Source organism: Lissotriton vulgaris, chromosome 8, assembly GCF_964263255.1.
Source record: "Lissotriton vulgaris chromosome 8, aLisVul1.2, whole genome shotgun sequence".
NCBI classification, from domain to species: Eukaryota; Metazoa; Chordata; class Amphibia; order Caudata; family Salamandridae; genus Lissotriton; species Lissotriton vulgaris.
The window spans coordinates 440,949,797-440,963,656 of record NC_141696.1 but is presented as its reverse complement, the minus strand read 5'-3'; the positions used below and the strand labels follow the sequence as shown (position 1 = coordinate 440,963,656).

The window sequence follows — 13,860 nt, the reverse complement described above, 5'->3', positions numbered from 1 at the left end:
TGTTTAGGGCAGGCGCTCGCACACTATCAGAGCTGTGCCACTGTGACTCGTTTTGTATTCAGAGCTCCTCACCAGCAATGTGACTGGGGGCAGATTAACTTCGCTACCGGCTGAGCCAGTGAGTGAGACAGAGACACTTCTCAAGGACATCGGCAGCTGCATTATTATTCTTTTTTTCCCTACCTAGGTGCACCAGTGAAGTGTTGTGACTTTACTAGAGACAGGAGTATTTATTATAAAATTAACGCTACCACAGTGATTTCGCACAGATGAGAGGTTAAATGTCCCTGTTGAAAGCACTTGACTGTACCAATGATGAACTGCATATTCCCAAAATTACTATCACTGTACAAGGACACTAGGTTAGTGCCCTTTCATTTCTCTGATTTGGAGCAGTTTTAAGAATTTCTTAGTTTCTTGTTCCTCCAATATGTGTGTCATTTCTAATGTTTATATCAATTTCCCTTGTCAATACTGCTTGATTTTGCTTGTGAGTACAGTGTCACTCATAGTGGTTGAAATGTCACTCATAATTACACTTAAATTATAGAAATGTCACATAGCAATTTGAAACCTTGGCAGCTATGCATAAGCACCCATGCCATAAACCATGGAAATATCACACATAAGCAAGCACCCAAGCCATAAACAGTGGAAATGTCATACTTAAGCCCTCAGGCCAGAAAGCATGCCATAATCCGTGGCAATGTCACACATAAGCATCCAGGCCAGGGCTAGGCCAAAAACCTAGGAAATGGCACACAGAAGCATCCATGATCCATGCCATAAACCATGGAAATGTCACATATGGACATCCAGCCGGGGTGTGTTGTGGACTTCCAGCCACAGTACAGCTCTGATCTCATATACGCATCTCTGGGGCGGGGCTTATCACCACAACACCCAGCTAAGCACCCATCTTGGTAGGGGTGACTTAATTATTCAAAGTATAACGCAGAATTACTGAAATTACTCATTAATAGAAATTCAGGCCAGGCATTCTTGTAAGGAATCAGTGTCTCGGACACCATACCATGCAACAAAACTCTACCAGCATTGATGGACAACGTGGCAGGGCGTCTGGCAGCAAGGATATAGAAGGGAACAGCATCACAGAGAGGAGGGGTATGGGCCAAAAGCTGACAAGAATGAGGCCATGTAGAGTGACAGAGAAAGAGAAATTGTGATAATGGGGTAGAGAGTGAGGGAGGCAAATATAAAGAGGAAGCAGGAGAAATAAAGGTAAGAAAGAAAATAATGTGAAAGGGAGAAAAGAAAGAAAGATGCATACACGTGGAAAGAATGGGAGACTGAATAAATGTAAGGATGATGTGTGGACAGGTGAAAGGATGGATATTTAATGAGTGGATAGAAAAGTGGGCGCAAGGGAGAAAGCTTAGCTAAATGGTTAGTTGGTGGGATGGATGGATGGGCTGAATGGTGCAATGATGGACACATGGGGGGCAGAGTAGATTGGATGCAAAATCAAAGGATGGATAGATAGGTGAACAATGGTGGTCAGATAGAAAGGTATGATAGGAGGAAGAATGGACGGATGGATGGATGACTAGATTAACACATGGGCAAAAGGATGAATGGATATGATTGATCAAAAGATGAATGAATGAAAGGGTGGACGGAAAGCTAATAAAAAGGAGGGCTGAAAGTGAGAGACGATTATAAATGGGTACGTGGGCGGATGAAAGGATGGTGGATAAATGGATGGAAGAAATGGTGAACTAAGCTCTTCAAAGGTGTGTTGTGCTTGCTTGCTTCAAAGTGGCGGTTCTGGCTACTCTTGTTAGTTTCGTCCCTGGGTTTTTGGAGCAGGGTTCGGAGTTATTTTGGCATAGTCCTGTCCGAGCGCTGTGCTGGATAGATTTAAACACTGGAAACGTTGGATCTGGACAGTGCAACCACGCTCTGTCCAATTCGAATTAGACATTACAGAACTGCCCGGACATAAGAGGCCCTACTCGAGATATGCCTAAAGGAAGTGGGTGTGTACTTCTATGTAATTGTAATGATAGTCGCAGAATCATATTTCGTAGGAGGTCAGGATTAACAATAGGTACCTGGCAGTGGCACCACTATTTCACGATTCAAAATTTTAAAACTCAGCGCTATATCAGTATTAGCAGTATAGCATTATATAGCTCAGAGCCTCCGGTGCCAACGCCGTTTGAATTCGAGAGAGGCAGCCATTGGTCTGTGGTGTCTCCTGCTCCCTACACCCTTCAGTGGCAGGAGATATCCTTCTGGCGAGGGTGGGGGGGGGGCTCTTCCTGTCAGGCTGGGGGAGCCCTGCTGACTGTGGATTGGACTGGACAAGGAGAGCGCTCCAGGTGTCAGACAGGCTAAGTCCGGGGTGGGGGCCAGGATCAAAGGCAGCCGCTGAGGTGTGGGGGCAACGGATGGCTCGGTCTGAGTCCTGGATATAAAGTTGAAAGCTGCCCGGGTTGCACAGAGAGCAGCAGTACCACCAGACATAGAGACAGCCTCGCCCGTAATAACCACTCTGGCTCCGATGCCAGGGTCCGGGTCCCACATGACGGGTCCCGCAGCCCTTACTTTTCTACGATCCACAGTTAGAAAATACCAGGCAGTAAAAGCGGAGGGTGAGGTCCCTTACTCCTAGTCCAACATTGTTGGCAGGGTGTCTGACAGGAAGATCAGACTGGGGCAGAAACAGGCACATCAGTCTTACCTCATAAAAGCGTAAGGGCTGGGGCAGTGTCAGGCCCTTGCCTGCCCACATTCTCTGGATAGTCTGTAGTCAGAACTGGATTACCATAGATCATGTTTCACGTGAATGCCCCTAGTTCGGTCAGTCACAGACCAATACCTCAGAGCCTGGAAGGCCTAGGTCAGACTCAGCCACAGACCGGTGCCCTTGAAAGACCAGTAACTTCTTCCTATATTTACTCCTACTCTCCCCCATAACCAAACGCTTCTTGTAGCCAGCTGCCTTCTTAGCAAACTTCTGGCTCTGGCAACATAACTGGAGGTGAGGACTTCTCATCCCGTCCCCGCCCCGCCCCCTTCGCCACCCTGGGCAGATTTCTTTGCATTACATCCTGCCTCAGTGGCGCAGCGGGCATCGGAATAGGATACATTGTAGCAGCAGTGGCGCAGCTGCAATCACCACGGGAGCAGTGCGCGCCGGCCACAGCGCTGGAGCGATGACCCTGTAATTTACGACAAGGCAGGGGCCCTCCGGCCCTGGCAGTTTCTAAGTGTGACAGTCTGCCTCTGAGGCGGGCTGCTGCTGCGACATCCAATTTGCACAATTTTACACACAATCGCGTGCAATACCATCTCTTCACCGGAGAGACCCGTGTGATTTTAGTGAACAGCCAACATCGTGTGTAGACCCGGCCCTGGGAATTAAGTGCCGGTGCTTAGCACCGGAAAGCACATGCACAAATTAAGCACTGCTTGTAGGGCTCGAATTTCCAGTTCCTTCAGGTTGAGCTCATGGGTAAGTTTCCTCTCCTCCATGGCCGACCTTTCTTTCTCACGCTCCCTTTCCAACTTGGCGAGTTCCAATTTAAACTGTCTCTCCTCTCTCCTGTTCTCCAGTTCCTCTGAGGACAGGGTCCTTACTGACACACTACTGCCTGCCCTGGCAGGTACCCTTGTACCTAATAACAAGTTGCCACTTTCCACCAAGGGCAATAGGTCAAGTTCTCCTGTGGCACCATGCTCCGATCCCTGCCCGTCCCCATCTCCTTCTGGGTGGGCCATTACCCATTCCCTCAAGGCTTTCTGAAGCTCTGCCTTCTTAGCGCTTCGCTTGAAGGGCACCCTTTTCTCCTTGCAGAATTCTTTGAGCTGCGCCGCCGTGTAAGTTTCCAGTTTAGCCAGCTCAAATTCCATCTTGCCAGGTAGGATCTCAGATGTTCGTAGAGAAAACCAATGAGACTTGGCAAATAGGACTTTGAGAAAGAGCAGGCAGTCAGGGAGAATTAATAAAAAAAAAGCCAATTGGAGAGGGTAGACAAAAAAGGTTTCAGTGGAGTCAGGTGTAGGGTTGTGGTGTACACTGAGTCACTGCGTGGTGTTACACAAGCACACGTCCTATCCCACTGCTTGATCACCAATGTTAGAACTGGAGTCTCTAGTTGGCAGGGGTACGCTCCCTAGTCCAAGTAGGGGCCACCGCTTCCGACAGGGTACCTTGGCGCAGAGCAGGAAGGCTTAACTTCAGAGGCAATGTGTAAAGTAATTGTGCAACACACTTCAACAATGACACAGGAAAAACACTCACAAAAGGACACTAAACCAGTTGGATATAGAATTAAAGATATCTAAAATTATACAAGATCTAGAAATATGGCGAGGATATTCCACATGCAGTCAAAGGTTTCAGGGCCAAAAAGGGCTTTAAAAGGCTCTCTGTAAGGTTGTCACAAAATTGAGCTTGTGGGCTCTAGATTTCCCCATCTACTTGCAGTAGCGAAAACCAGTCACAGATTTGGGGCAGACTGTCTTGGAATCCTCTGTGGTGAAAAAGTAACAAACATGCCCCTGTGCTAACAGCAGGTCGAAAGGTGCAAGTTGATGAGCCAGCGGCTTGTAAAGGGGCTCAGCAGTCTGCAGTGGCCCCGTGGTTCAATGTGCACAGTTCCCCGCAGGTCCGCTATTAACTGAGGGCTGTCCCGCTTTTAATTATGCTGGCGGTCTCAGTTCTGTTTTCAGGAATGCCCCCAACCGGAATGTTAATCTGACCGCCCCGGCCTGCGATTAAACAGAAATAACCCCTGCAGTAGATGAAGGCTGTCCCCATTACTTATTTTCGCAGCTCTCGGCCGGCCCGATCTCAGCCTTACTGTCTGCCCGTAACTACGTCTGAACAGTCTCCCGCATCCGGCGCAGCCTCCTGAAGCAAGCGTTACCTACGAGAGCGATCGCGGTTCAGGCTCTCCTAACTCGATCTACGCCGGTTGGCGCTGGCTGGGTTGGGGGCGAGGCAGGCTCCTTCTTCCTGTCCCGACCAGAACGTGGGGAAGCCCTCGAGACAGCCACCAATCCCCACGCGGCCCTCCAATGACGCAAAGGGAATCCTCGGAGTCTAGAGCCAATGACAGCGCGGCACAGGGGTGACGTCAGCGGGGCAGACAACGGCCTCCCGAGGCTCCTGGGCCACCGGCGGTGCTTTCAAAGGCGATTTTGATGCGCCTGGGCTCGGCCCGCGGCGGAGGTCTTGGGGGCAGTTTCTACAGTGATCCGGATCGGGCCTGCAGCGGTGACTCTGGGGGGAATAGCGCTTTTCTGCACAGCGTTTTACAAGGCTGCACAGCGCAATTGGGCCCGGGCCGGCGGTGAATCCAGGGGCACAGCGCTTCCTCTGCCTCAGCGCCTCAGTCACGGCGCACAGCGCTACTTTACCACTGCTCTCCTCAGCGCATTCCCTGCAGCGTTTTACAGACAGTGATTGAGGCACCTTTCCTCACAGGCTAGCGGCGGTGACTTCAGGGGCAGTTCTGATCACAGGGGAAGTCCCACGTTTAAGCACAGTTTCAAACATGCTGCGTGGTCATGCTTCTACATGCACAGTCTTCTTTAAGCAGGGCAGGGCAGGTCCTCGGGTGGTTGCAGGTCGTTGCTCACAGCGTTACAGAGGAAGCTTACAAGGACAGTAACACGTTGTAGTTCTCTTCGGGCAAGGCAGTTCCTTGCGCACAGTGTTGCAGTGGTAGTCGTTGTAGTTTGTGGTGGAGACACTCTGGGTATGTTACTTCAGCTCTCCCATGCAGGGCAGGATCAGCAGGCAGTAGGGCAGCTCAGCAGGTTGTGGCGCAGCAGTTCCTTGGAGCAGTCAGCCTCCTTCCCAAATGGCAATCCTTCCTGGCGCAGCAGTCCTCACTCCAGCAGAGAGTCTCCCAGGTCCAGCAGAGTAATAAGAATGTGAGGCCAGGACCCTCCCTTATATAGGCTACAGTCCATTTACTGGAAAGTGGTGGAAGTCTTCTGGAAGAGTCCAGGGAGTTCTGGGATGTTCCCTGCCTTCCCTGACCAGGCTGTCACAGTGACGAGAGACAGGCTGTTAAGGCTACAGTGGGCAGCCCACCACAGCCCATCCCAGGGGAGAAGGTGTGAATCACCACTCCCACCTCCCAACACAGGCAGCTATCATTATGCAGAGGGGAGGGGGAAGTCTGTAGTGGCCAATCTAAGTGTAGACAGGAAAAGGTCCACTTTCTAAAAGTGGGATCCCTAGCGTAGTAGTGCCCAAACCCCATATATCATTGGAAAGGGTTCCCCGCCCTGAGTCCAACAAGACCAAACATGACAGGCTTATTAGGTCCCCGTCAGAAATTATCTCATAAGGGGGGTTCCCAATGTTTGCCTATGGAGGATTAAGCCTTACTGCGGTAGCAGGGGCTTGTGGCAGATATGCCAGCGTCATATGGTTTTAGGGGAGAGCACCTGCACCTCAGCACTGTTTAGCCGTGGTGAGGCGCCCAGAGTCCTAAGTCCAACAAAAAGGTACAGTGAAAATGGGAGGCGCAAGGGCAAAAAGGTAGGGGAAGACCACCCTAAGGCTGACAAGTCAATCTCCTTTTCTGCTTTCCCTGCTCATTCTCTCCATTTTCTTGTTTTCTTCAATCCTTTTTCTCAGTTACTTCTTTCCTTTTTGCATTTCCTAATCTACTCTTCCTTCTTTCCTTTTAATTTTTTTCTTCCTTATCTCCATGCTCTCCTCTTCATGTACTTTTCTTCTTTAATGCCCTCCCCTTTCTTCTTTTTAATTTATTTTGCTTCTTCTCTCATTATGCGCCACTTCTTTTTCTCTTTACCTTCTCTCATGTCTTTCTCTTGTTCCCCTTTTTTTTGCTCTTTCCTTTTCTATTTCTCCTTTACTTCTGTTATCCATTCCTATTTTACCTTTGCTCCTCCTATTTTTCACCTTGATGTTTCAGTCCCTTTTCTCATTTCCTTCGCATATTTTCCTGCTTTTTTCTCTTCTTTTTGTACTGCTCTTAATTTTGTCTATTCTCTCCTTTTCCATCTCTTCCTTTTCTTCTTTAGTTGGCATTTTCTCCTTTTCTTCTCTCATTTGTTTTGACTTCTATTTTTTTACCTATTCCTTCTTTGCTTTTCCTGCTACTTCTCTTTTTGCTATTTCTCTTTTCTCTCCCATTTGCCCTCTTCCGCTGTGTCCTTTCCTCTTTTGCATCTCTCCCTTTTCGCCCTATCATTTTCTTTTTCTTCATTACTTCACTAATTTCTTTCATTGGGGCTTCTTGGCTCCTTTTCATATTTATGTTTTCATCCTTTGCGGTCTACACGCTTTCATTCTTTCTTGCCTGCCTTCTCTTTCATTCCTGTTTACTATTTCCTTCTCTCATTAGCATGTCATATTTTCTATTTCTCCGTGTCCTTCTCTCCCTTTCCCCTTTGCTTCTTTTTTCTCCTTTTTATAATTCTCTTTCCTCTGTGCTTCGTTTTCTCCTTTTCATTATTCCCTTATCTCCATTCAATTCATTCTTTTTGTTTTTCTTTTCTCCTTTCCTTCCTTTCCTTCTTTTTTCTTTCCTATCTTTTCTCCTTTTTTCTTTCATATCTTTTTTCCTTTTTTAACTTGTTCACATTCCCTAGCTCCCTCTTTCGTTCTTCTTTTCTCTTTCTTTATTTCTTTCTGCATTAATCTTTTCTATTTTAATTGGTGTTTGATGATTGCCTAACATGTATACTCAATAGTATGAGAGTGGCTGCATAGGTATGGTTGTGTTAGAATTGCTATGAAGATTTCATGTACCACACAAAATAAAGCATTGTTAATCATCCTTCCTAGTTAAGGGTGCTATGTACAGGTTCAAAGAATTCTTGTTTGTTAGCATCAAGTAATAAAATTCAGGACACTTAGCCACATAAAGTTGCTCGGGCCCTGGCTCTTCACAGAAAGAGCAGTGCCATCCGATACCTTGGATGACATAGACCACTAGCCCCAGTGAGATGCTTGTCTCGGAGACATTATTCAGAAACAAGAACAAAGGGACACTACTGGTCCTTGGGGACCCCATGGGTAAACCTTTGACTAAGCAGATCTGGTACCATTAGTACTGTACACGTAAGAGAGCAGGAGTGGGGTTCTTGAGGGCCAGGGTTTAAGTTGATTGGCCTTTATGTACCCATATCTATTTACTTTACATAAACAGCTGTAGCTCAGGACAGTTTCCATTGACCAGAAGTAGCTCTTACTATAGGAAAAGTTGGAGACCTCTGCTCTGAAGTGTCTGCAACTTCCTCCCCTTCAGATCCTCCGTGATCAATATGAATTTATTTAGATTCAGCAAATGGCATAATAAGTTTACCAAAAATCATATGGTCTCTTTGAGCGAGATGAACCCATCAGCAGTTTTCTGAGAAAGTAATTCAATTTCTGGATTAAATTTGGCCCTGGGCACCAAAGACAGTGTCACTGGCAACAGCAACATCTTTGGAGGAACCATCAGACGATGCCGCAAAAATGCTAAGTCCACATACACTTCCTAAGCCAACTCCCTAAAGACACAACCTGCGACTCCCAGCTCCACTTACTGCTCTGAATCTAAGACTTTCATACATTTTCCCAATCTTTCTAAACAGTGAGTGCATGCAATGGTGCAGAACTTACAGGGCCCTGCTGCACCACAGCAATGGTTCCATGCTGCGGAAAAAGGCAGGGTGGAGGAGGATTAAATGTTAAAATGCTCTCCTAATTGGGTCACAAATGGAAAAGATCTCTATATTAAAGGCCTTAGAAAGCTACAATTGATTGTATCATTGGCACTGAAGCCCATGCCCTTTCCTCTACATAGGCCAAACTGGAAGGTTGCTCCTAAAACTGTTTACCAACCACCTTCAGAACTAGTTCATGGTCATCCTCAGAGTCCCATAGGAAGTTCTTTTTACTCTTTCCATCAGAGGAATGTGTATCCAATGGCTAAATGACAAGAATTCGCTCCTCAATCTCTTCTGCTTATGTTTTGATTACCAGTTTAGTCAAAGAACACTAATGAAAGTCCCAGCCCCTTATGTGGAAGAACAAGTCTGTATCTAATTTTCCCTTTCTGGTGGTCAAAAACAAGCAAGCACTGCATTTTCATCTGTCATGCTGAACACTCAAACACCACTTACTGTTGGTAATGGGTATCAGTCCTGACATCAACCTTTACATTTGCTGAAACTCTTATAACATTAAGGCCTTTTGCTCCTAATGATAAAGATAAATTAGTAACAAAATAAAAAAACTGCAAAATAAAACAAAATTTGCTTCATCTTTCCCATTGTTGCCAGAGAGTTCCAGAGTCCTGGCTACGGGCATTGAAAAGGGGGCTGAATGGGATGCACATGGCTTATGATCTAGAGTACGATCAGGTTCATATTAAGTACACCTCTTTCTCCTACAACATGATTTTATATTAAAAATATTGATGGGAACCCAGCCTGCTTAGAGAAAAGAACCTACAAATGGAAAAGTACCTATTAGAACTAAGCATTTAATGTATGTAACAAAAAAACAACTAACCTAATGAAATAGTTTTCAGCTCATTTAAACAACAAAACCATCTGATATTTCGGTCTAATGCTGTTTTCGATATGGAACGAAAAGCAGCTAGAAAATGATACAGGGTTTCTAGTTACACCAATGCAATGTCTGATAATTCTCACTGTAAAAAAAAAATCATTTTGGATTTAGGGAAAGTATTTAACTAAAGGGATACCAAGATGGAAATCACATCGAGGGTTAAAACCTTTGCACGCATGAATACATTTTTGATTAGTCCATACCGATTTCCTGTGATGACAGGCAGCATGTCAGCAGAAGAATTTGATGTGGCTTGGGTTACTTTAAAAGTTACATTCCTCAAGTCCATAATGCCTAGATTCATGTCCTCCAGCATCGCCAGTTCCTCACCTAAAATCAAGAACAAATTCATGTTCAACTGTTTTAAAGATGCCAAATGTCACATTCAGTACTATAAGACTAAATATAATTGAAATAAAAAGTATTTTGGGAGTGCAACTAAATAGTTTAAGTACTGATCATACCAGGAAGCTGTGCTTCAGTTATGACCTTTTTTTTACATGTAGAACAAGCCAAAAATCCCACACAAATGGACTGACTTCCAAAATAGTAACCATGGAAATCAGAACTTGTTCTCCTAAAGAGTTAACTGAAGCTCACCTGGTAAATGTAATGGTTTAGGGGCTTGGCAGCAAATCAAGCAAGACTAGTACCTACTTACTTACAATTTTGGAGGTGACTGGCAAATGAAGTAGGTGTGACGTGAGCCAGGGTAGGATGGAACAGGAGTGAGGTTCTTCCCCCATGGGTTTAAGCCTCGGACGGGCAGGGAGATGTGGTATGGACTTGGCCGATCACCTCTAGTAAGAGAGATGGCAGTAATGCTGGGATTAAGCAATAACTCCTTTCATCAAGAATCATAGGATGAAAACAATGTACAGCATGGAACAAATAAACATCAACAATATATATTTTAACAGTGTTGTTTCCGGGTTCAGTCCTACCTTGGCTTGCACAATAATCCAAGCGCTTAGGCTTGATTGGGCACTACTGGAGCTCTTGGTGAAGAATATAATGGAGTAGGCAGCTGATCTAAGCTGTATGTTTTGATCAGGGCCGGACTGGCTACCGGGCAGTTTGGAATGCTGCTGATCTGGGGGCTGATTTCGTTCATGGAGACTTGAGTGTGCTAAACGAAATTCGTTTGGCTTTAATTATTTAGAAATAAAATAGAAATAAAATAGAAAGCAGCCCCCACCACAGTGAAATAAGCCCCCAGCTCGGCAGCATTCCAAACTGCCCGGTAGCCAGTCCGGCACTGGTTTTGATGGCCTGGCAGAGGCAGTGAGTCAGCTATTTATTTATTCATTTAGAAACATAAAAAGCGCACAGCTACCTCCAACGGGGTTGTCCCGGCGCTAAGACAGGCGGTAGATGCAGGTACCAGAAGGGGCTAAGGGCTGGAAAACAGCCAGGTCTTCAGGACATATTGGAAAATGGTTTCAGATTCAGCCATACGCATGGACAATGGCAGGCTATTCCAAGTTTTGGCAGTAATCACTGCGAAAGCTCTGCCACCCATTCTGGATCAATGGAACAGGGAGTCATCAAAAGGCGTAAATGATTTGATCTAAGTGAACGGTTGGACGGAGAGTGCTTAAGTCGAGCTCTAAGGTAGGCTGGACCCTGGCCCTGAATCGCTCTAAAAGCCAAAACAAGAGCCTTGAACTGGATACATTTGATCACTGGAAGCCAGTGGAGCTTCTTCAAGTGGGGTGAGCTCGAGTGGCGATATGGAATGTTACAAATCAGCGTAGCAGCCGCGTTTTCAACGATCAGCAAGCGTTTGATCAGGTAGGCTGGTGCCCCCGCATATAGACTATTTGCATAGTCAAGATGTGAGGTTATCAGGGCATGAATAATGGTCCGACGAGATTCCAGAGGGAGAAAGGGTAGGATTGTAGGGAACATGTGCAATTTACCAAAACAGGCAGAGGAAACCTGGTTTATTTGGGATTTGCAGGATAACTCATTGTCAAACCGGAACCCAAGATTCCTGGCCGAGTCCACTGGTTTCTGAGGGGGATTCAGCTCAGAAGGCCACCAAAGTAGTGGCAGAGGGGGGTCTTTTTGATGAAAAAACAACACCTCAATTTTGTCTGAGTTGAGCCTAAGCGTGTTTAATGACATCCAGGTTTAGATATTATGCAGACAGCGTCTGAAATTAGAAAATGCTACTTCAGAGTGATCTTAAAATGAGAACACAAATTGTGTGTCATCAGCATTAGAGATCACTCTGACTTCGCAGGATTCAACCAGTGTAGAGGAGAGAGATATACATTAAAGAAGAGTGGGCTTAGAGCAGAGCCCTTTGGAACTTCACAACTCAGGGCTTACTCCTTGGAGACAAAAGGCTGAAGGGAGACTTTTTGAGTGTGGCCGCTAAGGTACGATCGTATCCAGGCCAGAGGGATACTCTGTATCCTGAGGCTGTAGAGTCTCCCAAGCAGAATAGCATGAGAGACCGTGTAGAATACCGCGGACAGGTCAAGAAGCACCAACATCACTGCTTCGCCTTAATCCACGCATTCGCGAATGGTCTCAGCGACCTCAAGAAGGGCAGTCTCAGTGCTGTAACCGGATCTAAACCCGGACTGAGATTCGTGGAGAAGATGCCGGGATTCAAGATAGCATGACAGTAGTTCCTGAACTAGTTTTCACAGGACTTAGGCTGGTTTTGGTAGAAGAGAAATAGGGCGATAGTTTTTAAAGACAGATGGATCAGCCTCAGATTTTTAAAGGATTGGTATTAAAAGGGCCTGTTTCCAGGTTGAAGAGAAGATCCCAAATCAAATTCAAAGGAGAAATAATAAGGGGGGCTAACAAGCTGAATAATTGTGCTGGGGAGGGATAGTTTGGGGAGCCAGATTTACAGGCGAGAAGTTTTTGAAGTGATATATCAGTGGAGATCGGGTGGAAGAGCTTAAATGCATTCCTATTATTTACCTCAGTGTCTTAGACAGAGGAGCAAGGTGTAGGGACAAAGGTAGAGTAGATGTCCCGAATTTTATTGTGAATAAATTCCGATAGTCCATTACATACATCCTGTGTGGGGGAACTGAGCTTGATAAATCAGATGGTTCAGTGAAGTCTTTAACTATTTTGAAAGGAGTTTTTGATGAATTACCGGTGGTATTGATTTGATTGATGAAGTACTCATAAAGCTAGATAAACATTGCACAATACTTGCTGGTGATGGTAACTTTGTTAGGACCTGTGCCTCAGAGAATATAGAAAGAAAGGATGGCGGACAACCACAAGGTAAAAATTCTAAGTAAAGGTGAATGTAATATGGTAGTTTGAAAGGTAGTAACCCTCCGAAGTATTCTGAAAATACTCGGAGCAAATGCCCAACAGTCTGGCATAAGGGTTTGGAACTCTAGAGTGGTAAAGAGCTCTTTTGGGACTCTCGCTTGTAAAACAGAAAGGGAAAAAAGCTCTTTCAGTGTTGATGTTCTGTTCTGGAGGCAGTTTGGATCTGCAACATAGCAAATAACAGAAGGACACCTTATGCAGTGTGAAACAGATAGCTCTGAGTTTTCCCAGCTGGAGGTACTGTACAGGTGATTATCCCAAGCCAACCCCAGGGTGGTCCTCTCATTTGCAGGGACAATTCAGACTTGCAGCACAGGGTGAGCCTCTACGCCCACAGCGTTCAGCACAGGCTACACTTTATAAAGATCCCTCAATATGCTTAAAGGAAGAAGGAAAGCAACTGATTCGAGGGCTCCATATACACTCCGCTTCACAGGGTGACTGCCAACACAACAGCTAGTTGATCATGAACGTGAACCTTTTCCGTACAGGGAGGTTGGTCAGTCCTGTCTCTGTTATGGTATGAACTCCATATTTCTTTACCTGGGTAGATCAGCTGGAAGGAGCCACAGGTAATAATACACAGAATCTCCTGAGATATTGTGGTAGGTTCAAAACTTGGATAATACCCCTACAAGATTGTGGTTGCCCTATCTCAGCTTACTGAGCTATAACCACAGACAACATTGGAACCGCCAGGACAGGTAAACTCTGCTGATTGACAGTAGCAACTCAAAACTGCTGCCCAAAGAGAGCCTTGAACATATGTGCTCAGTTTTATTTAAGAATTTGATCAAGCATATCACATGAACATGATGACTGACCTTCAAGAATATTTTCCCAATCAAATTAAAGGGGGTCTTCTGGCATGAAGTATATATTTCTCAGCTACTTAACCACTTCTGGGGCGCGGCTGTGATCTGCCACAAGCTTATTCTTGGCCGCCATTTTCAATCAACACTGTGATA

At 45.7% G+C, this 13,860-nt stretch overlaps 1 protein-coding gene across 5 annotated transcripts in view; it reads right to left on the bottom strand.

The window, feature by feature from the left end:
* INPP4A (inositol polyphosphate-4-phosphatase type I A) overlaps positions 1–13,860 on the bottom strand; it is a 1,119,411-nt gene that overhangs the window by 99,806 nt on the left and 1,005,745 nt on the right. For all 5 annotated transcript variants that reach the window (XM_086934219.1, XM_086934220.1, XM_086934221.1 and 2 more), the window contains one exon: positions 9,781–9,907. In XM_086934219.1, the coding sequence (XP_086790345.1) occupies positions 9,781–9,907 (127 nt within the window). The remainder of the gene's footprint in view (positions 1–9,780; positions 9,908–13,860) is intronic.